Genomic DNA, 22870 nt, shown 5'->3' on the forward strand with positions numbered 1-22870 from the left:
TGTGAAATGCTGCAGGTATGTTTATAAATATTACCAGGTACGAATATTACCAGGCTACTCTCTTTCTCCTTGCTGTGCGTTGCCAGCCAGCGTCAATCATCCATTTTAACTAAGGCTTCATTCTTTTGCTCAACTTTTCGGTTTCCTTTTCTTATTCCTTGCAAGCCTTTCCTTATCGGTACAGCCTTGTGGGCTGCTGGTTTTCCTTCGTTCCCATAGTCAATTCCTTCTTTGTAGAACCTTGAATTGCTTTCATTCTGCGGCTCCCTCGTGCCTTTTGCTATCTTATTTCTATTAGCCTGAATGTGTTTTAAGGGCAGTGAGCATTGTTCTCTTGCGGCAGCTGGGGGTTCTTGGGACAGTTTTAGATTGCATCGAGTTTTCTTTAAAGTCAGACATCCATAGAGCCTCCTACTTTACTTAACGTCACTTTGGCTATTTAAACCACATTTTAAACACTATGGGCCCGATGTAGGAGGCCAAATTCCGGTCGGTAACGGTGAAAATCGGTAAATTTCACCGTTACCGACCGGTATTTAGCCATTCTTGATGTAGGGAAGGAATCGGTAATAAGGAATTGGTAAATACCGATTCCTTAATACCGATAACTTATTGGCCTTGCATTTAAGGAATCTGTAATACCGATTCCTTAAATGCAATGTAGAAAGCACATAAAAGAGTGCTTTTGGGCCTTAAGGAATCGGTAATTAGCACCAACTTCAAGTTGGTGCTAATTACCGAATTCCTTTAATAAAGCACTTTCTTGCTTTTTTTGAAGTGCTATGTGGCACACATGCATGCCCTTAGGGCATGCATGTGTGCCACATGTGCATACATGCACATTTCAGGGGTGTAACAGGGTGTCCTTTGGACACCCTGGCCCCCTTGAAATACCTCCCGGTATTACAGATTCGGTAATACCGATTCGGTAATACCGAATGACTTCACATTCATTCCTATGGGCCTCCAAGCCCATAGGAATGAATGGGTAGGTATTCGTTATTACCGAATCTCACTTACCGATTCGGTAATAACGAATATTAAGGATTCAGGATTTTTTACCGAATTCTTACCTACATCTGAAATACCGATTTCTTAATACCGAATCGGTAAAATTCGGTATTAAGAATTAGGTATTTCGTTATTACCTACATCGGGCCCTTAATTTTGCCTACGTCATTTTGGCAGTGTCTCCCAAAGTCCTTCAATCTACTTAAAGTGAATTTTATGTTTAACTCTTTCTAGCCATTCAGACAAACAAAAGCGCATTATGTATTTCCCGGATATAAAAACTAAAGTAATCTGTAAAAAAATGCAGTAAGTGCAGGGGTACAAAGTGTTTCTGTGAACTCGTTGCTGGCACTGCTGCATGCTTGAGTTGCATAATTTACAAGTTCCCTGGTCTTGATTCCACTTCATGCCTCTTTCTTCCACCACCCTAAACTTTCTCTCTCTTTTTCCTCACTTTAAAAAAAATTATTTTTATTACAAACATAACTTACGAGTACCATCGCCCATATATTAGTAGAGATATGTACAAGAATACAAGTTGTTTTCACCACGACCGATTTGTCAATGAATCGTATACAATTCTAAAGAGATCACCATACCCAATGTTCTTATTGATTGACACAGCATATTAAGTACTGTCATCTGTGAGAACTGTTTGGGGACGTGCTTTCCCAGGTCTTCATCGTGGAGAGAGCGCACCGCTCCCTCGGCCCTCGACCTGCCCATGGACTACCAGCTCGTCACATCATCTCCAAAAATACTTCGGGCAGCCAGGGAGAGGGGTGAGATCCGGCATCAAGGTAACACTCTGTCTTTCTACCCTGACTATACCCTGGCTGTACAAGCTGCCCGCCGCAAATTCCTGCCCGCAAAACGCATCCTGCAAAAACACGAAGTATCCTACTCTTTGGCATACCCGGCCAAGCTGCGGGTCAGACAGGGATCCAAGACTCTGGTTATCCCGGACCAAAAGGGAGCCCTCACCTTCGCTAAACAGCTGGACCGTTCCCATCGCACCACTCCAGCTAGCTCTCAGGACTCAGTTGCGGCTAACAGGAGTGATAATGTATCCTTTGTCTGTTCTTGGCCGCGTGTTTTTCTGTATAAGGATGTGTTTCACGTTATGGGACCTGTTCTTAGGGCTGCCCCCTGATTGACTTATTGTCCGTTGCTCACCATTACATTTAAGTACCTGGCTTACGGGCTATTCCCCGGATGTACTGTATTGTTTTCCTCTTAAGTCTGCTGATGGTCCTGGCTTGTCCACCCTGCCTTTTTCTGGCAGGGTTGGATGCTGGGCGCTGCCATGTCCCTGCAGGATGATTCCCACCTCTGTTGCTGATTTTTCCCCTCCTGGTTGTTGTGTTCGCCCTTTGAGGCGCTTTTGAGGTTTATTGTACTTCTCCTGCTCTCAAATTGCAATTCTCATGTATTCGCATTGTATGCTGGGGGTGGGGTTGTTTGAGTGGGGGTGGTGGGCTTTCTGGGTTGTCTTATTTACGTTTTTGTTCACTTGGCCTCATTTTCCGCATCTGCTCAATATGCATCACCTCACCAATATGCCTGATCATGGTACTGTGTTCGTACACTGCACCTTACTCTTCCTTAGGATGGTACTCTCTGGTCCGGCACCGCTGGCATCCCCCCCCCTTTTTTTCGCTTATTTATGGCTCCCCTCATAGTTAGGTCGTCCATAATTGCAGTTCCTGCTGGCTCCATTGCACGCTTCATGTGACTGCCCAATCCCTTTTCCCTCCAGGTAGGCTTGCCCCATCACACGTACCTGCTTTCCGCCATAGTCTGGCCTCGCTGCCCTGCGCTCCATTTTTCCCTTGTTCTAACATAGTATGACTGACACCATATGTTGGACCTGGAATATCCGCGGTCTTAATGACCACCGTAAGGCTAGGCTCATTCACTCCCATCTACTCAAGCATAAAGTCGACATTTGCCTTTTGCAAGAAACTCACCTGTTGCCTGCGACCTCTACTAGACTCCAGTCGCGTTATCGGGGCGAATCGCACTCCTCTTTCTATTCCTCCTATTCTCGGGGGGTGTCCATTTATTTACGAAGGGGGCTTCCCTGGCATACCACTCAGGTACTTACTGACCCTGATGGATGGTATGTTATTTTGCACGGCTCCCTATTGTCCCAACCTATGACGATTGCAGCTGTGTATGGCCCTAATTCAGACGACCCTGATTTCTTTACTCACATATGGCACCTGATCTCATCCTTAGGCCCGCGGCAATCCTCTTGGGGGGGATTTTAATGTCACCCTTTCTGCAGTCCTGGACTGCTATGGCCCCCATTCTTCCCACCCTCGCTCCACCGCCCTCCTTCAGTCCATTCATACTGACAACTTGCTATATGATGCATGGCATCACATGTGGCCCGAGGCCCGCGAGGGTACTTGTGTCACCGGGACTCGTGGCTGCTGGTCCCGTATTGATTTTTGGATTACCTCCCCTGAAGTCCTCACTTGGATAACATCCGCTACCAATATGGCACGCACTTTTTCTGATCAAGCGCCAGACCAGCTTCGTCTTCGCCTTCCCCTTCCTCACTTTCCACAGCGCGCCTTCACCTGGCGACTTTCCCCAAATGGCCTCTGCGATTCCATCTTCTGTGATGAAATCCAAACCGTGATCTCTAATTACTTTGACTTAAATGTAGGCTCGGTGGACACAGCGTCCATTCTGTGGGAAGGTTTTAAGACTGTGATCCGCGGCGAGTGTATCTCTAAACAGTCTGGTGTTCTTCGCTCCATCCACACCACTTTGGACAGACTAGAATCGGAGATCAAGGTTCATGCAACCCACCCCAGTTCTGAGATCCTCGCACGCCTGCGTGAAAAGCATACGGATTTCGCTGCAGGGGCCGACAGGGAACTTTCCTTTCTTGGCAGAGAGGCCCGAGCTCGCCGCTTTGGGGAGGGCGATCGGCCTGGTAAGACCCTGTCCAACCTCCTTCGTCCCCCCGTGTTTCATCGTATGTTGTGGCACTCCGGGATGGGGACCCCACTAGAACCACCTCCCCTGAGGAAATCAAGGCTCGATTCATGGACTATTATTCGCAACTTTACACCTCAGGCTCCACTCCTTCGCGTGAGGATTTTGAACAATATTTTGACACCCTCGCGCTGGTTTGGCTGGAGGACTACCATCGCAAATTCATAGATGAGCCCTTCTCTAAGGAATAAATACTCGCTGCCATAAATAGTTTACCTAGTGAGAAGGCCCCAGGTTGAGATGGCCTCCCCGCCTCGTTCTATAAGACCTTTGCCTCGCTTCTTGTGCCACACCTGGCCGCCATGTATAATGACTCCTTTGACAATGGCCTCTTCCCGCACTCGCTTCGTGAGGCAATGATAACGCTTCTCTTTAAGCCGGACAAACCTTCTGATTGCCGCGATTCCTATCACCCCCTCTCTCTAATAAATATCGCCAATAAAGTTTTGGGAAAGTTACTGGCCTCCCGTCTTCTTCTCCTCATGCCCCTCATCGCCCTCCCTGATCAGTCCGGTTTTATCCCTGGCCGTGCCACGTCTCATAACGTCTGGACCATATTCTCGGTCCTTCACCAGACTAATCCTAGCCTCCCTGCTGTGGCCGCTCTACTCGATGCCACCAAGGCATGCGACACACTGGAATGGCCCTTTTTAGGTCTCGCCTGAGCCAGCACATGCGCTGCATTGGCGAGACATTTAGTAACTGGGTTTTCAAAGTGCTACCCACGGACTTTTGCCGGCATCCAGCTTGCTGTTACGCGCACAAGTGCGCGTGACGTGCACAGCTGCCATCTGACTTTCTGTAATGGCTCATTAAACCTTACAGCGCGTGAATCCCCTCCCCTACCCCCTCCCTTCTCCCACTCCCTCCTCGTCAGCTTCATTTTCCTTTCACCTTCCGGGCTGCGCGGCCGTGTCACTTTCACGGGCGCGATCACTTTCGCTTTCACGGCCGCGCAGCCGTTACATTTACAGCCGCGCGGCCAATGCTTGTAGGAAAAGCTTTGAAGCCCGCTTTTCACTAGGCCTCTCCAGTTGCAACGTCATCCACATTCAGTCAGCCGCGCACTGACATGCGTGAAACGCCTGGCTTTCAAAACACAAAGCGCGGTTTCTACGGGAGAACGTCCGGTATGTGGCTAAGGCCGCCCCTGCTTGTTGCCATGCGCGTGCATTGTTTACCAGTCCTGCTCTAGCGAAGGCCCGGGCCACGCGTGAGCCGCGAGCACACCACGTTCAAGGCACAACAGCTGGTTTGTACTTACTTCCCCCGCCGGCCGGGGAACACAATCTCTCCAACGTTATTAGTCATATGAGCCGCACTGTGCATGTGCTCGCAGCTGAAAGGAACGCGCAAACAACCGCAGAACATTTACACTGAGTCACCCTTTCAGTTTACAATGGCTGTTTATCTCTCACCTCCGGATAACTCATTGATCAGGCCAGGTATTACATGCCCTCGCGCAAATCAGCGTGAGAAAACTTGTTGCTCGTTAAGACTTCAGAGGCGGCAATCTAGCTCAGGAACTGCATGCAGGCTTTCTGCTGTACAGGGTACCTCTTGTGCACGCACATCTAGTCATTTGAGTGTACTGAGGGCCACGGCGTTAATGAGCGCCCGCTGTCCAGCTGAATGCACTGCTAAGAGTTTTTGTCCACCTTAGGGAGAATGACTGTACAGACCCAGAATTACTAGGTCCTTTTCTGCATGTTAATTTCAGGGCCTTTTCTGCTCCTGTTTACCACCGGCTGGTACCTGTTAAATGAGAGGGGGGCTGTAGGGGGTCAGGGCTGGGGCAGGATGTGGGCACAAATGGGAGGGACATTTCATGCTTTCCCTCTTGTGGTGGGGTTTGTGGGAGTCAAGTGGGAGCTGAGCTCTGCTCCTGTGAGCAGGCCTGGTGTGGAAATACATGTGATTTTACCAGGTGCGCTTCTGTACTTGGTAAATTTGGACCAAGTGTTCCTGCACCCGGTACTCTAGAATATGAAAACACCATCCACCCATTGCCACAATACCTTTGGCTCCTTACCACCCTCCCACCTGAGAATGCCACTCCGCCCATCATGCAATCAGACCTGGACTAGGATAATCAGCACCTTAATATGACAGGTCTTCGTTTACACTATTATATGCCAGGCGGTGTCACCTACAGACTAATATGAAACCCAATTAATGCATATATTATCATAATACTCCACCCCGCCCCTAACATCCCATCCACCTGTGCGTATCGGCTTCCACCCCTGCTATTTCTTGCAGTCTTCCTACTTAAATTACCTGCCTGTCAGCCAGTCCTCAGACACCTGTCTCTCCAGGTTCTACCATTCCTCCTATTTCTTCCCATTTCACATTTTCCTCCAAAACTTTCATATCTGCTAGTGCATTTGAACATAGCTCCACATCGTCTCCCATCCTGGATACCCCACGTTTGTCTGTCTATCCGGGAGTATTGCCACCATTCCTAAACAACTTAACCTTAGGAACCGTAAGTATTAATGAGCCTCCTAATTTCTGCCTCAGCAACGCCCCTCCTTTTCTATTTCTCCCACCTGTTATTTCCCCCAAATCGTTTAAGAACTACTGGTTCCCATGAGCGTTTCAGCTCATTATCCTGCCACACCCTACCTTCAGTCAGTGCGCCTGTTCAGGCAAGACCATGGTAACCCCTCCTTTTCCCTTCCTTCTCTTCTGGCCCAACTTCTTTTCCACCAAATCTTTTTTCTCACCAATCCACTCTTTACCATCAATCTTCTTGTCCTCACCAAACTCTTTCACAGCATCCATATCTGACCCTGTGTTTCCTGCATTTTCCCAATCACCTCTGCCCACCAATCATCTTTCAAATTCTCTTTGCCAGTTCCCTGATTCCAACTCTCTTTCCCACCATTCCTCTCTTCTCAATCCTGTTTACAGTTCTCTCCATCTTTTCAATCCTCATTATTTCCAGTTATGTATTTTATCCATTCTTCCTTCTATTCCAAATTCACCATCTTTCCCTACACTGCAATTTACCTGCCTGTCCTGTAAACATTCTTAACTTAAAGCGCTGTTCCTCACACCAGCCCTCATTCTCTCTTTCTCCGCTCTGTTCCATTTCACAACCTTCCTAATCCTCACTTATTTCCCACATCCAACCACTTTAAAATTCAGTCCTTCATTCCTTAGGAGACACACATGTACCCTTGCGATAAGCCATAATCCTAACATCCATGTCTTATGTGTCTGAAACTTCAATTCTCCTTCTTAGGCTTCCCTACTACCACAATATAATTCCTAATTCCATGTGCAAAAAGTTCTCCCATCCCATCCTACTAAAGTATTCCTACAAAATTCTGCCCTATAGAAAGGCTTCCCTATTCTGGGCAGGGGTCAGCAAATTCCAGTTCACAGTGTCTCAACCTCTGGACCCTGAAAACCTGGCCTCTATATAAAACATACAAGAGATAAAAAGGCTGGAGCATAAAAAATAAACTTTGAATTCAACACGCCCCACTTAGTCACCATGTCTCTTAAGCAACTGTCTCTTCACTTACTGTTAAAAAAAAGTCTCCCCATGACCCTATTGCCATACATACTTAACAAACCTGCTGTTTGCCCAGCCCAGGGTTTTCCTCATCCAGTCTTATTGCCCATCACACACTACTTTGTATTTTGTGTACCTTCTTGTGTTTAATCATCTCGAAGCAGTTCTCACAAGGATTGCCACGTGGTCTGTATTTTATGCCCTGGCACAAGGGAAAATTTGGAAAATATGCAAAACTGGTACTGTTCTTTTCCTTCTCTGAAATATGAACTCTAAACATCAAATATCACTTAAGTCTTTAGAGCTGCCTAAATTATGCCGTCCTGGATTGCCATGTAAAAAGTAATACAACAGACTTAACACAAAACTTTAATAGTGTACTGGTGCCCCAGTGGACAGTATTTCACAGTCCTTACAAACTGCACCTACTGGCAGCCACACCACCCACCGGCGGACTGACTGCAAACACCTCCCTCCCTAAATACACACATAGCAGCTGTGCACATGGGGCAATCAGCTCATACTTCCTTCACCCATGTGACTTAAGGGCTAGAGCCTCGGACTTTGAAGCTGGGGAACCAGGTTCAGTCTGGGGTGAGGTTCAAACATCCTGTGACTCTGGGCATATCACTTAATCTCCCCGTGCCTAAAAAACATTAACGTGTCCATCTGTAATGCAACTGGTGCTCATGTAAAGCACGATTACACCATTGACTCGAGTTCACTATATATAAAACTGCAAAAAAATAAAAACTTTCTCCGACCAGCATTCTCACATCTAGAGCCATGCTCACTAAAGCCTACCGGGAACAACATGACCCAACTTATCCAGCCTTCTCAGGCCCGCTTCTGCTGTGCGCGACCGCGTGGCCCTCTCCACCCCTTCCCGCTCACTCACTCATAACAAGCATTGGCATAGCCAATAGGTCTTGCCTTTGGGACCTTATAAGTGTTTAGCCATGCAACAGTTGTTGTTGCACCAAGGATACTGTGCTTCATAACTAAATACTTATAAGGTCCCAAAAGCAAGACCTATTGACTATGCCAATGCTTGTTATTTTTTCTTCTACCGCGCCTCGGCTTCAGTAACATCTTTATTCGCAAGATATCACTCCTCTACGCTCGCCCTTCAGCCCGCCTTCGGATCAATGGTCACATTTCTGATCCTATTCTGATTGAACGCAGCACCCGGCAGGGGTGCCCGCTCTCCCCAATGCTCTTCGCAATTGTGATGAGCCTCTTGCTGCCAGACTCCGGCAACATCATACGCAGAGGGGCATCAGTTTCTCGGCCCGCGCCCTCCTGGTATCTATGTATGCGGATGATATTACGTTGTATGTCCGCCATCCCCAAGAAAATCTCAGTCCCCTAGTGCGCGAAATAATACGATTTGGTGGATTTTCCGGCATACAGGTTGACTGGAGTAAGTCAGTGCTGTTCCCGCTTACGGACGCCACCAAACCATTTACCCCAGACTTTCCCTTCGTATGGGCCGATGGCGCCCCACTCGGTACCTGGGTATTGGGCTGAGTAGGGACTTGGATGTGCGGTGCATTGGCTTGAGTCTAAAATTTCTCTATGGAACCGGCTCCCCCTGTCACTGGCCGGCCAAATCGCCATTGCCAAGATGGTGGTCCTACCGAAATTCCTTTACCTCTTCTTGAACATTCCCTTACCACTAACTGCCCATTTTTTCCGCAAAATCAGCTCCCTGATCATATCTCTCGTCTGGGCTGGTAAGCAACCTAGGATTGCTTACGATATCCTTACCCTCCCCATGTCGGTTTGCGGCATGGGCGCTTCCAATTTTAAACTTTATGCCTTAAGTGCCCAGGCCAGCTTCTTACATTTTTGTGTTCACCCCTCCCCATTCCAGCCGCACGTCGTGGTTGAGGCTGACCTTGCTGCCCCTTGGCCGTTGAACATCGCCCTGTTTGCACCGGCTGGTCGCCCTCGGGCTGAGGTGGACACAGTCGAAACACTGAGCTGGGCCTGGCTGGGACTGCGTCGTCTTTCTAACTTTCCTATGCTTTCTGCTAATGCTATGCCGATAGTACGTCATCCTACCTTCCCTCCTCTCCAACCTTCTGGCATGTCTAAGCTCGCCGCCCGTCTGGGGTTAGCGACATTGGTGGATCTCTATCCTGGTAATACATTCTATTCCCTGCCTGCTTCCTCAGGGCCTCTGGACACCTTGCTCTTTTATCAGCTGCGGGCTAGCTGTAGGGAGTTACACCCTACGTTCCCTCAGCCTCCCCCTTCAATGCCTACTCTTGACTTTATATATTCCTCCCCCTCTCCCCAGAAGCTGGTGACCAAACTATACGCACTTACCCTGTCGTCCACCTCCATCTCCTCTGATCGCGCCTGTAGGACGTGCGGCGAGGATCTCGGTGTGGAAATCTCTCAAGCCGAGGTTTTCAAAGTGCTACCCACGGACTTTTGCCGGCATCCAGCTTGCTGTTACGCGCACAAGTGCGCGCGACGTGCACAGCTGCCATCTGACTTTCTGTAATGGCTCATTAAACCTTATAGCGCGTGAATCCCCTCCCCTACCCCCTCCCTTCTCCCACTCCCTCCTCGTCAGCTTCATTTTCCTTTCACCTTCCCGGCCGTGCGGCCGTGTCACTTTCACGGGCGCGATCACTTTCGCTTTCACGGCCGCGCAGCCGTTATATTTACTGCCGCGCGGCCAATGCCTGTAGGAAAAGCTTTGAAGCCCGCTTTTCACTAGGCCTCTCCAGTTGCAAAGTCATCCACATTCAGTCAGCCGCTCACTGACATGCGTGAAACGCCTGGCTTACAAAACACAAAACGCGGTTTGTACGGGAGAACGTCCGGTATGTGGCTAAGGCCACCCCTGCTTGTTGCCATGCGCGTGCATTGTTTACCAGTCCTGCTCTAGCGAAGGCCCGGGCCGCGGGTGAGCCGCGAGCACACCACGTTCAAGGCACAACAGCTGGCTTGTACTTACTTCCCCCACCGGCCGGGGAACACAATCTCTCCAACGTTATTAGTCATATGAGCCGCACTGTGCATGTGCTCGCAGCTGAAAGGAACGCGCAAACAACCGCAGAACATTTACACTGAGTCACCCTTTCAGTTTACAATGGCTGTTTATCTCTCACCTCCGGATAACTCATTTATCAGGCCAGGTATTACATGCCCTCGCACAAATCAGCGTGAGAAAACTTGTTGCTCGTTAAGACTTCAGAGGCGGCAATCTAGCTCAGGAACTGCATGCAGGCTTTCTGCTGTACAGGGTACCTCTTGTGCACGCACATCTAGTCATTTGAGTGTACTGAGGGCCACGGCGTTAATGAGCGCCCGCTGACCAGCTGAATGCACTGCTGAGAGTTTTTGTCCACCTTAGGGAGAATGACTGTACAGACCCAGAATTACTAGGTCCTTTTCTGCATGTTAATTTCAGGGCCTTTTCTGCTCCTGTTTACCACCGGCTGGTACCTGGTAAATGAGAGAGGGGGGCTGTAGGGGGTCAGGGCTGGGGCAGGATGTGGGCACAAATGGGAGGGACATTTCATGCTTTCCCTCTTGTGGTGGGGTTGGTGGGAGTCAAGTGGGAGCTGAGCTGTGCTCCTGTGAGCAGGCCTGGTGTGGAAATACATGTGATTTTACCAGGTGCGCTTCTGTACTTGGTAAATTTGGACCAAGTGTTCCTGCACCCGGTACTCTAGAATATGAAAACACCATCCACCCATTGCCACAATCCCTTTGGCTCCTTACCACCCTCCCACCTGAGAATGCCACTCCGCCCATCATGCAATCAGACCTGGACTAGGAAAATCAGCACCTTAATATGACAGGTCTTCGTTTACACTATTATATGCCAGGCGGTGTCACCTACAGACTAATATGAAACCCAATTAATGCATATATTATCATAATACTCCACCCCGCCCCTAACATCCCCTCCACCTGTGCGTATCGGCTTCCACCCCTGCTATTTCTTGCAGTCTTCCTACTTAAATTACCTGCCTGTCAGCCAGTCCTCAGACACCTGTCTCTCCAGGTTCTACCATTCCTCCTATTTCTTCCCATTTCACATTTTCCTCTAAAACTTTCATATCTGCTAGTGCATTTGAACATAGCTCCACATCGTCTCCCATCCTGGATATCCCACGTTTGTCTGTCTATCCGGGAGTATTGCCACCATTCTGAAACAACTTAACCTTAGGAACCGTAAGTATTAATGAGCCTCCTAATTTCTGCCTCAGCAACGCCCCTCCTTTTCTATTTCTCCCACCTGTTATTTCCCCCAAATTGTTTAAGAACTACTGGTTCCCATGAGCGTTTCAGCTCATTATCCTGCCACACCCTACCTTCAGTCAGTGCGCCTGTTCAGGCAAGACCATTGTAACCCCTCCTTTTCCCTTCCTTCTCTTCTGGCCCAACTTCTTTTCCACCAAATCTTTTTTCTCACCAATCCACTCTTTACCATCAATCTTCTTGTCCTCACCAAACTCTTTCACAGCATCCATATCTGACCCCGTGTTTCCTGCATTTTCCCAATCACCTCTGCCCACCAATCATCTTTCAAATTCTCTTTGCCAGTTCCCTGATTCCAACTCTCTTTCCCACCATTCCTCTCTTCTCAATCCTGTTTACAGTTCTCTCCATCTTTTCAATCCTCATTATTTCCAGTTATGTATTTTATCCATTCTTCCTTCTATTCCAAATTCACCATCTTTCCCTACACTGCAATTTACCTGCCTGTCCTGTAAACATTCTTAACCTAAAGCGCTGTTCCTCACACCAGCCCTCATTCTCTCTTTCTCCTCTCTGTTCCATTTCACAACCTTCCTAGTCCTCACTTATTTCCCACATCCAACCACTTTAAAATTCAGTCCTTCATTCCTTAGGAGACACACATTTACCCTTGCGATAAGCCATAATCCTAACATCCATGTCTTATGTGTCTGAAACTTCAATTCTTCTTCTTAGGCTTCCCTACTACCACAATATAATTCCTAATTCCAGATATGTCCAAAAAGTTCTCCCATCCCATCCTACTAAAGTATTCCTACAAAATTCTGCCCTATAGAAAGGCTTCCCTATTCTGGGCAGGGGTCAGCAAATTCCAGTTCACAGTGTCTCAACCTCTGGACCCTGAAAACCTGGCCTCTATATAAAACATACAAGAGATAAAAAGGCTGGAGCATAAAAAATAAACTTTGAATTCAACACGCCCCACTTAGTCACCATGTCTCTTAAGCAACTGTCTCTTCACTTACTGTTAAAAAAAAGTCTCCCCATGACCCTATTGTCATACATACTTAACAAACCTGCTGTTTGCCCAGCCCAGGGTTTTCCTCATCCAGTCTTATTGCCCATCACACACTACTTTGTATTTTGTGTACCTTCTTGTGTTTAATCATCTCGAAGCAGTTCTCACAAGGATTGCCACGTGGTCTGTATTTTTATGCCCTGGCACAAGGGAAAATTTGGAAAATATGCAAAAGCTGGTACTGTTCTTTTCCTTCTCTGAAATATGAACTCTAAACATCAAATATCACTTAAGTCTTTAGAGCTGCCTAAATTATGCCGTCCTGGATTGCCATGTAAAAAGTAATACAACAGACTTAACACAAAACTTTAATAGTGTACTGGTGCCCCAGTGGACAGTATTTCACAGTCCTTACAAACTGCACCTACTGGCAGCCACACCACCCACCGGCGGACTGACTGCAAACACCTCCCTCCCTAAATACACACATAGCAGCTGTGCACACGTGGCAATCAGCTCATACTTCCTTCACCCATGTGACTTAAGGGCTGGAGCCGCGGACTTTGAAGCTGGGGAACCAGGTTCAGTCTGGGGCGAGGTTCAAACATCCTGTGACTCTGGGCATATCACTTAATCTCCCCGTGCCTAAAAAACATTAACGTGTCCATCTTTAATGCAACTGGTGCTCATGTAAATCACGATTACACCATTGACTCGAGTTCACTATATATAAAACTGCAAAAAAATAAAAACTTTCTCCGACCAGCATGCTCACATCTAGAGCCATGCTCACTAAAGCCTACCGGGAACAACATGACCCAACTTATCCAGCCTTCTCAGGCCCGCTTCTGCTGTGCGTGACCGCGTGGCCCTCTCCACCCCTTCCCGCTCACTCACTCATAACAAGCATTGGCATAGCCAATAGGTCTTGCCTTTGGGACCTTATAAGTGTTTAGCCATGCAACAGTTGTTGCTGCACCAAGGATACTGTGCTTCATAACTAAATACTTATAAGGTCTCAAAAGCAAGACCTATTGACTATGCCAATGCTTGTTATTTTTTCTTCTACCGCGCCTCGGCTTCAGTAACATCTTTATTCGCAAGATATCACTCCTCTACACTCGCCCTTCAGCCCGCCTTCGGATCAATGGTCACATTTCTGATCCTATTCTGATTGAACGCAGCACCCGGCAGGGGTGCCCGCTCTCCCCAATGCTCTTCGCAATTGTGATGAGCCTCTTGCTGCCAGACTCCGGCAACATCATACGCAGAGGGGCATCAGTTTCTCGGCCCGCGCCCTCCTGGTATCTATGTATGCGGATGATATTACGTTGTATGTCCGCCATCCCCAAGAAAATCTCAGTCCCCTAGTGCGCGAAATAATACGATTTGGTGGATTTTCCGGCATACAGGTTGACTGGAGTAAGTCAGTGCTGTTCCCGCTTACGGACGCCACCAAACCATTTACCCCAGACTTTCCCTTCGTATGGGCCGATGGCGCCCCACTCGGTACCTGGGTATTGGGCTGAGTAGGGACTTGGATGTGCGGTGAATTGGCTTGAGTCTAAAATTTCTCTATGGAACCGGCTCCCCCTGTCACTGGCCGGCCAAATCGCCATTGCCAAGATGGTGGTCCTACCGAAATTCCTTTACCTCTTCTTGAACATTCCCTTACCACTAACTGCCCATTTTTTCCGCAAAATCCGCTCCCTGATCATATCTCTCGTCTGGGCTGGTAAGCAACCTAGGATTGCTTACGATATCCTTACCCTCCCCATGTCGGTTTGCGGCATGGGCGCTTCCAATTTTAAACTTTATGCCTTAAGTGCCCAGGCCAGCTTCTTACATTTTTGTGTTCACCCCTCCCCCTTCCAGCCGCACGTCGTGGTTGAGGCTGACCTTGCTGCCCCTTGGCCGTTGAACACCGCCCTGTTTGCACCGGCTGGTCGCCCTCGGGCTGAGGTGGACACAGTCGAAACACTGAGCTGGGCCTGGCTGGGACTGCGTCGTCTTTCTAACTTTCCTATGCTTTCTGCTAATGCTATGCCGATAGTACGTCATCCTACCTTCCCTCCTCTCCAACCTGCTGGCATGTCTAAGCTCGCCGCCCGTCTGGGGTTAGCAACATTGGTGGATCTCTATCCTGGTAATACATTCTATTCCCTGCCTGCTTCCTCAGGGCCTCTGGACACCTTGCTCTTTTATCAGCTGCGGGCTAGCTGTAGGGAGTTACACCCTACATTCCCTCAGCCTCCCCCTTCAATGCCTACTCTTGACTTTATATATTCCTCCCCCTCTCCCCAGAAGCTGGTGACCAAACTATACGCACTTACCCTGTCGTCCACCTCCATCTCCTCTGATCGCGCCTGTAGGACGTGCGGCGAGGATCTCGGTGTGGAAATCTCTCAAGCCGATTGGCTCTACTGCTGCAATCAGACCAAAAAACTGTCTCCCAACTATCGTCTCCGTCTTCTACATTTTAAATATTTACACCGGCTATATCGTACCCCCGTCCAGCTACACAAACTGGGACTTATCCCGGATGATAGGTGCCTTCGTTGCTCTGCCCCTGCAGCGGATTTCTGTCACCTGGCCTGGTTGTGCCCTAAGGCATCTGATTTCTGAAGGGAGGTAAGTGCGGCTGTCTCTGAGATCACCTCCGCGCCGGTTGTGCCCGACCCGCCGTTATGTCTGCTGGGCTTAGTTAAATTTTGCCCGGATGCCTCTCGCCGACTGGTCGCAATGCTGCTCATTCTTGCACGGTGTAGGGTGGCCATGTGTTGGGGGCGAAGGCCGGCACCTAAGTTTGCCCAATGTCTCGAGGATGGCTTTAGATGCCAGACCCTCCTATCTGAATTTTGTGACCTAATGCCTGCTGGATCTCGCCCACTCGACATATGAGGCCCCTTAGTGACGTACCTTCGCACCCTATCACACCCGAGTCAGTCTGCCTCCCCCGCGCTCCCCGCCGGCACTTTGCCCGCGGCGGCCGCCGGTGCTGGTCAGCAGCCACTTCCCTCCATGTCACCATCTCTCTTCAGCAGGACCTGCTCCTTCCCCTAAGGTGCCAACCTCACACCATTCAGCTATGTTTGGAGTTATGGTGCTATTGCCGTATTGTACGTTATTATGCCTCTATAAGATTGGTGTTTCTCTACTTTTGTTATACTCCATAAATGTGCTACTATGTGTGATGCTTTGATTTGATGCACAATGGTATTTTGGTAATGTTGAATTTGCCAATAAAGGTTTTGAAAAACTTAACAAAAAAAATTAAATAAAGTACTGTCATCTGTCAGGAGGTCAGTTGTCGGCGCAGTACAGATATTCCCTCTAAATCTTTTTCTCACTCTTGCAGGTTCTTTATCGTCTCTGGTTTTTGTCTTTGTCACTGTCTTGTCCTTCTTCACTTGCCCCTTCCCACGTTTCTGTCTCTTACTCTGGGTCAAATTTGAATGATGAAAATTAGGTCCTGGGGTCATCAGTGGTGGCTAGTGACGTTTGAAAGTGGTGAGTCGTTAAAGGTCTTTCCAACGTTCATGGCACAAGCAAGGCAGCCACACAGTCCCAAGGTCTGAATTCTAAAATATGGATGTACAGGCAGAAAAAACAAAGCAGGTGAAGTGAGGATGCCAATAATTATCCATGGAGAGGCGCTCACCAAGACATCCTGGCACGCAGCGCCAAGACCATTGCCACGTAGCACTAGAATAGCTGAAATAGCAGCCACAAGTGGAACAGCTTGAAAGCTCATAGGTTTCTATGTCTGATCCAGGTGAGGTGACATCTTATTTGTTATAATGATGCTTGGATGAAGAAAGGATTTATAAAACTTATGTAGCTGGACCACCAAGAAAAGTTAATTCTGTGCTCAAACAATCATAAAGCACATCTTTGTTAAAGGAAGATTCTTTAATGTAAATAGTTTAACCTGAATTATTTTTGTAAAACATGGCTCGTTTTTTAAAATTGTTTTTTTTTAAAGATATTAGTTTTGCGTAAGTTCTTTCTCGAGTATTCAACGTGACCTGGTCTTCAAGTTCTGCAGGAGCACACGCCTGGTGCTGTGCGAGGCTGCTTGACAGGACCCCCTCCAGCTGCCTGCCAAGCAGATGGGCGATGAAGGGAAATTTCCCCAGGCAATGAAATCTCACACATAAGAGGGCACCAGGCGAGCATGTGCTGCAGAGTCTGCAAGGAGGTCACACAAGTTTAAGGTCACAGAAGTTTAATATAAAGAGTGCTGCATTATTCTCAGGGGTAGGTGGGTAAGCAATCATTTTAGAGAGCCTCTGACTGATAACGTGTAGAGATATCACATTACATAGCTGCCAAGTGATCCGATCTAACACCATCATCTATTCCTAGCTTTTGAGCAGCCTGTGCATTGCATTCTGGGACTTTGAGTCCCTTACTGGGAAATGAGAAACTAAATATCCCAGAATAAAGATAACTGCTAGATAAGAACAACACATTTTTTGTCAGGTGGGGGAATCGCTAATAACGATTCCCAAAGGTAGAAGTACAGAAACTCGCACTGCAAACACTGAAGTTCATTAAAAGGAAAACGTAATTATTTGTTAACTGCTGTTCAGTGAGGACGTGCCCCAAGGGCACGTCGACTGCTTAATGCGACAAGGCACAGTGATCATCCACCTCGGAGCATTGATATCAACAGCCCCCCAGTGCAACACCTACCTTCCTCGGATAAGTTCAAAGCAGAATAAAAGAAAGCGCACAGCTGTTTCTATATTAGCGGTTACCTGTCTTGAAGTTCCAGCCTAGTCTGGGAGACTGAGGACGCCAACCATACGGAGGCCAGAGTCAGACTGGCAGCATTGTGAGTGTAGCAATTTCCGGCTCCTCAACTGCCCCCAGCCTCGCTCACTGCCCACAGTCGCCATTTCAGATCCTGACTCCATCCCTTTTTCTCCATCTCCTCCTCCTCCTCCCAGCTCCCTTCCTCTCCTCGAAGGCCCAGGTGGTTTGTAGTGCACGTGCTCAGGGTAGGAAGGAAACAAGGTGGTTCATGGCGGCTTCATATCATCGTGAACCTAGCCAATCTTGGAGCTGCTCTCAGCATGAGAGAATCCCCAGGATTAGTTTGAGCTGGCTAATCTAGCGCTCTTTTTGAGCCTAGGTGCCTGTGCCTGCAATCCCTGGCAGGTTAACACCAACTGTGCGTTTTGGAGTGTGCTGTCACAAGACGGCCGGCCACTCTGACATGCGCAATGGGCAGCCAGCTTCAAAAATCACCCGGTCCTGCTGCTGCTAGCATCCCCGCCCCTGCTCTGGAACTCCGACACTCACCGCTAGAACTGCGCTCTCGTGCCTGACTGCCTGTGATGATTATAAAGTAGTAACAATAGTATGGTCTAAAGGGTGGGGGAGAGTCTCAGCAGGCGGGGCGATGCTCTTCCGCTCTTTAAAAGGAACCGCTCCAGGAAGTCATTTTAGATACAGTGCACTGGGGACCCAAATGGCGCATGTGCCCATTTTCTTCACACATCATTTTAGGCCAAGCGCCTGTTTGTTTTTAGGTCAAGCCTGTGCAGCGCATGCGCTGCTCTGCGAGGCATGCTGTATTGAGGTATGGCATAGAAGCTCCGTCCATTTCCTGCCCATCTTTTCAATTTGCTCCTGTTACTCTCCTTTAAAATCGTTGCTTTTCATTCGTGAATAGGATTAATAGTACCTCCTTGGTACCGCCTTGTCTGTATTTGTAACCTCCCATGAGGACTGGACTTTTTACTTGTGTTGTCACACAGTCTGCTTTATCTAGTGTGTGAGCACTGTTTTCTTTAATGATCTTCCCTATTCTACCCACGACGTCGCAGCACGCCGCCACCTTTTATATCATGTCATTTACTCATGTATTTTTTCATTCCCAGCACGGTCCGCTTTAACTATAGTGTCCGCGCTTATTTATTTATTTAATTCGCAATGTGACCGCTTTCACTTTAGCAGCCACGCTACAAATCTTTCTTTCTTTCTTTCTTTATTTTTATTACACTTTGTGTAAAAGCACCCCATAGGCACTTTCACTTTAATGTTGGCCGCGCCCCTTTATTTAGACACCTCACCCACGCACGCAGTCTGGTTCCTGGCGCACATAGCCATGGCTGCAGCGCACATAGACATTACACTGCCGCACACATTGGGCATGAGTATTACTTGTTTCTCTCAGCCAGTTTTTCTTTGCCCCCTCAAGCCCCATCAGGCATTTGGCTAGGAAGGGACTGTGCCAAAGAGTTGCAAAAGGCAGTAAGATCTACATGTTTCCAATTCCTGGACAAAGTGCCAGGGCACTGGGGGTCCTAAAAGAGGAAGCACACATTCAAAATGTAATTAAATGATGGTCTGACCAACAACAGGGAATGACCTGAAGATTGGAGATGGAAATATTCAGTGACCAGATTTGATCTGAAATATATCCATTGGCATGGGTAGACACCTGCTGAGCGAAATTCAAACTGTCCAACTGCTCCGTCAGATTGGAGGATATGGGGCCTTCATTAGGGTCGTTTAACCATAAGTTTAAATTTCCAATCAGTATTATTTTTGCATAATCAATGGCCAGGGCCAACACTCCGTTGGTCAGGACAGCTGGAAATTACGGTGTGTGACCTGGGGCTCTATACAGGATGATACATATCAGAGAGGAGGTGGGTGAGTATAGTTTAATGACCATATTTTCTGCTGAAGAAATGGATAGAGGAGTTAGTTTGGTATTTTTTTGTTGTTTATTTATAATTGTTGCGTTCCCCTCTCCTTTTTTGCCCTGAGGTCTATTCACGTTCAAAATGTAAAAGTTCTAAGTAAGAGCTGCTAGTACGTCCAGCGTAGAATCCTTGGTTAACCAGGGTTCTCTTAAAAACAGTATATCGGGTAATTCTGACTTGAGAAGGTCATATATCTCGAGGTGATGTCTGACCAGGGAAAGTGTATTAAGATACGCAATGTTGAAATCTTTGTGAGTAGGTTTAGGTAATGGGCGGAAATCATTTTCCTCCCTGCCACTTGCCACCTAAAAGGAAAGACACTCTGACGCCATAAATTCTTGTCCATTTAGGGAATGTGGCATAGATTTAGACTTGCCACATGTTTACAAAATGAACAGAAATGTGTCAATGTTTGCTCCGATTCTTCAAAATGCAGTAATTTGTTTTCTACATACAAGATTGTCATTTTATCCTTCAGCCCATATGAACACCCTAAACAAAGCATCCGTTTTATCCCTTAAGCCATCAGTTCTAACACAATGAACAAAAGTGGTGAGATGACAGTTCTGTCTTGTGTTCTAATGGTCATCAGCCTGGGGAGACAAAAGGTAGGCCCTTACAGAAAGGTTCACCCTACACCACAAAGGTGACCATGACCTCCTTCTCCTCATGCACACCAGCTATCCTAATGGGTGTGCTTAGGAAGGAAAAACAGGCAGGTCACTGCTATAAGGACACTCCAACATTACGACATGGACCCCTACAGAAAAGTCAGCAGTATACAAAAGACTAATAGGTGGTTATCCAGCCTCCATCTTGTGCCATGCTTTATCAAGAAAAATTCAAAATGGATCACACTGATCTCATAACCACACAATTGCATGCAATACAGAGTGATCATATCAGTCACCTCAAGCTCCTTAACATACACCCAAGATAATCAGCAAAGGGCCTGGACATGGCACATTAGTGCTCTTTTAGAGAGTGATGCTGGTAGGCTTCTCTCTTAATTCCAAAGAAGGGAAAAAGGCCTGTCTGGTACTAGAGACTACAAAACAGTATGCTGCCACCAACCATAGCGTCTGTGAAATGGTACATGTAAAAGGCGAGGCATGTGTGTTTTGTACCTTCAGACCACATAGCCCTGTTATGGGTCTCCATAACCTTGACACATTGAAGGCTTCAGACTGCACGTTTGATTATTGTGCACAGGGCACTAAAGATCAAACATACAGGTGGTTGCACAGATGTGTCAGGTGGTAACTCTTCCAAGCAGAAGACCTTCACATCATAGCACCTTCCAGATATTAAAAATAAATGATGGGTGACTCCTGGAAGAGGGTCAAATGGTGCTATGACAGTACAGATTCTCAACAGCATCAGTCATAGCAATAGGCCACCGAGGTGCTGTGAGAAACCCTTCTAAAATCTAAAGACATTAACTAATCCACACCCCATTCCCAGGCATTAGGCTGGTCTCCTGGCCTGTCATTACAGGATTATTCTGCGTCCCTTTCGTGGGAACTACACCAAGGGGAGTTCCTTCTTTTGAGGGGCAGACTAAATCTTACTTGAGGGCGTAGCATAGCGATGTAGTGTCAGAAAGCAAAGGCAAGAAAGTGTTTGCTAACTGATGGGGTTATATTTCATATTAAAATGTTTTTGCATTTTATTGATACACACAATTGTATTATCTGTGTATTTTCCAGTATATATAGATTGACCATAGCTAAAGTAGACCTGCATTTTTAAATGGCTAACGTCTCGCTCCATGTCACATGTGTATTTTATTTCTAGGAGAAGATGAATTCACAATTAACAAATAAGGTTTGGCTTTGCTTACTTTCTGATGTGAAAGGTTTTCCTTTACACAATCAATGCAGTATGTTTTAATTAAGTTGATATTGTGCACCTTCAGAGTACAGGCTGGCTCAATGTATCTTGTTATGTTGCAGGTAACTTTTAAGTTTGAGGGACGTTTAAAGAAGCTTTATTGTGTAGTAGTCTGAGAAACTAATGAGTGGAATACTGTATCTTTACGTGTTAATCTGATTGGTCCATTTTATGGAAACCATGGGTAGGTGTAACAAATGTTACAATTGTGTAATTTAAGCTAGTGCAATGTAGGCAAGAGTTCAGAACTTTCAAGAATACGTGCAGGACATTATGCAGACATTCTTGTGTCTACCTTTCAGATAGCTTAAAGCAGAGTAAGGTGGTCTCTTTATGGGAGAACTGATTTACTTAACTTTTCCTTTGAGATAACTTTGTACTGATTTGTCTTTTATGACTTTGATCGATTTGAACTTCATATTCACTGAATGCATTCATTTATTGATTGCTAATTGGTACTAATTTGACGATTTTTAATTTCTAAACCTTTTAATCTTTAATAAACCCTTATGGTTTAGGAAACTCACCACTGGTTTAGGAAGCTTAACCACTCTCTGTCTTCCTTGAGAAGTCTAATGTACGTCACGTTATTTAAATGTATTGCTTTGATGACTAGCCCCAGTCATGGATTCTAATTCATTAGATAGCGCTCTATGGACTTTGCACAAAGAAAAAGCCCTACAACACGTTGCAAACCCTTACCTAAATAGGGTTCCCAATTATCCAGTAAATTGCCAACAATTTCTCTTTTTAACACACCTGTGAAGAGGACTAGTACTTTAACCCCTTGAGTGCCCCGCCCTTTCCACGCCCTGTGCCGGGCGTTTCATTAGCGGGCGGGGCTCATGACGAGATAGTCTCGTCATGGGCACAGCGCAACCGCGGCCCATGACGAGACCATCTCGTCATGGGCACTCAAGAGGTGAAAAGGTGTTCAGAGCACCCATACTTTTTGTTTTGTTTTGTTTCTTTTCTGCTTTGCTAGTTTAGCTTGCACTGCTATGTATTTGCTATTTTTAGATACTTTCATGACTGTGAGACAAGCAATTAACAGAGGGCAGAGGAGGGCAAGCAAGTGTCTTTTCCTTTCTGAAAAATAGTTGGAATGGCAAAAATGAGCTGCGTAGTAGTATGTTTACTACTCCGGATGGTCTGAAACAGCAGGTCCAATAGGTGTGACTCTGATTTTGTCTTTTGCAGATTCATCAGTGGAGCTTCTCAAAAGTAAGTACAATCTCAGTTTTCTTTAAAATATGAAAATTAATATATGGCTTTAGGCAAATGGTTCATGAGAACTCTTCTTATTTAATTAGTTTGATGGAACTATTTTAAAAGAAGATATATACCAAGAAAATTGTTTCACTACTTGTAACACATTCCAACTTAATATTCCACTTTCGACCACATTAAAATGAAGATGTTAACGAAAAAGGTATTATTTCTCCTGTAGTGACCTATAAT

General features: G+C 46.9%; 1 protein-coding gene across 1 annotated transcript in view; it reads left to right on the forward strand.

Moving 5' to 3' along the window:
* CLYBL (citramalyl-CoA lyase) overlaps window positions 1-22870 on the forward strand; it is a 2027539-nt gene that overhangs the window by 61019 nt on the left and 1943650 nt on the right. Inside the window, exon 2 of the mRNA XM_085622259.1 lies at window positions 22610-22633. Within this exon, the coding sequence (XP_085478385.1) occupies window positions 22610-22633 (24 nt within the window). The remainder of the gene's footprint in view (window positions 1-22609; window positions 22634-22870) is intronic.

Source organism: Triturus cristatus, chromosome 8 (assembly GCF_964204655.1).
Source record: "Triturus cristatus chromosome 8, aTriCri1.1, whole genome shotgun sequence".
Classification (NCBI taxonomy): domain Eukaryota; kingdom Metazoa; phylum Chordata; class Amphibia; order Caudata; family Salamandridae; genus Triturus; species Triturus cristatus.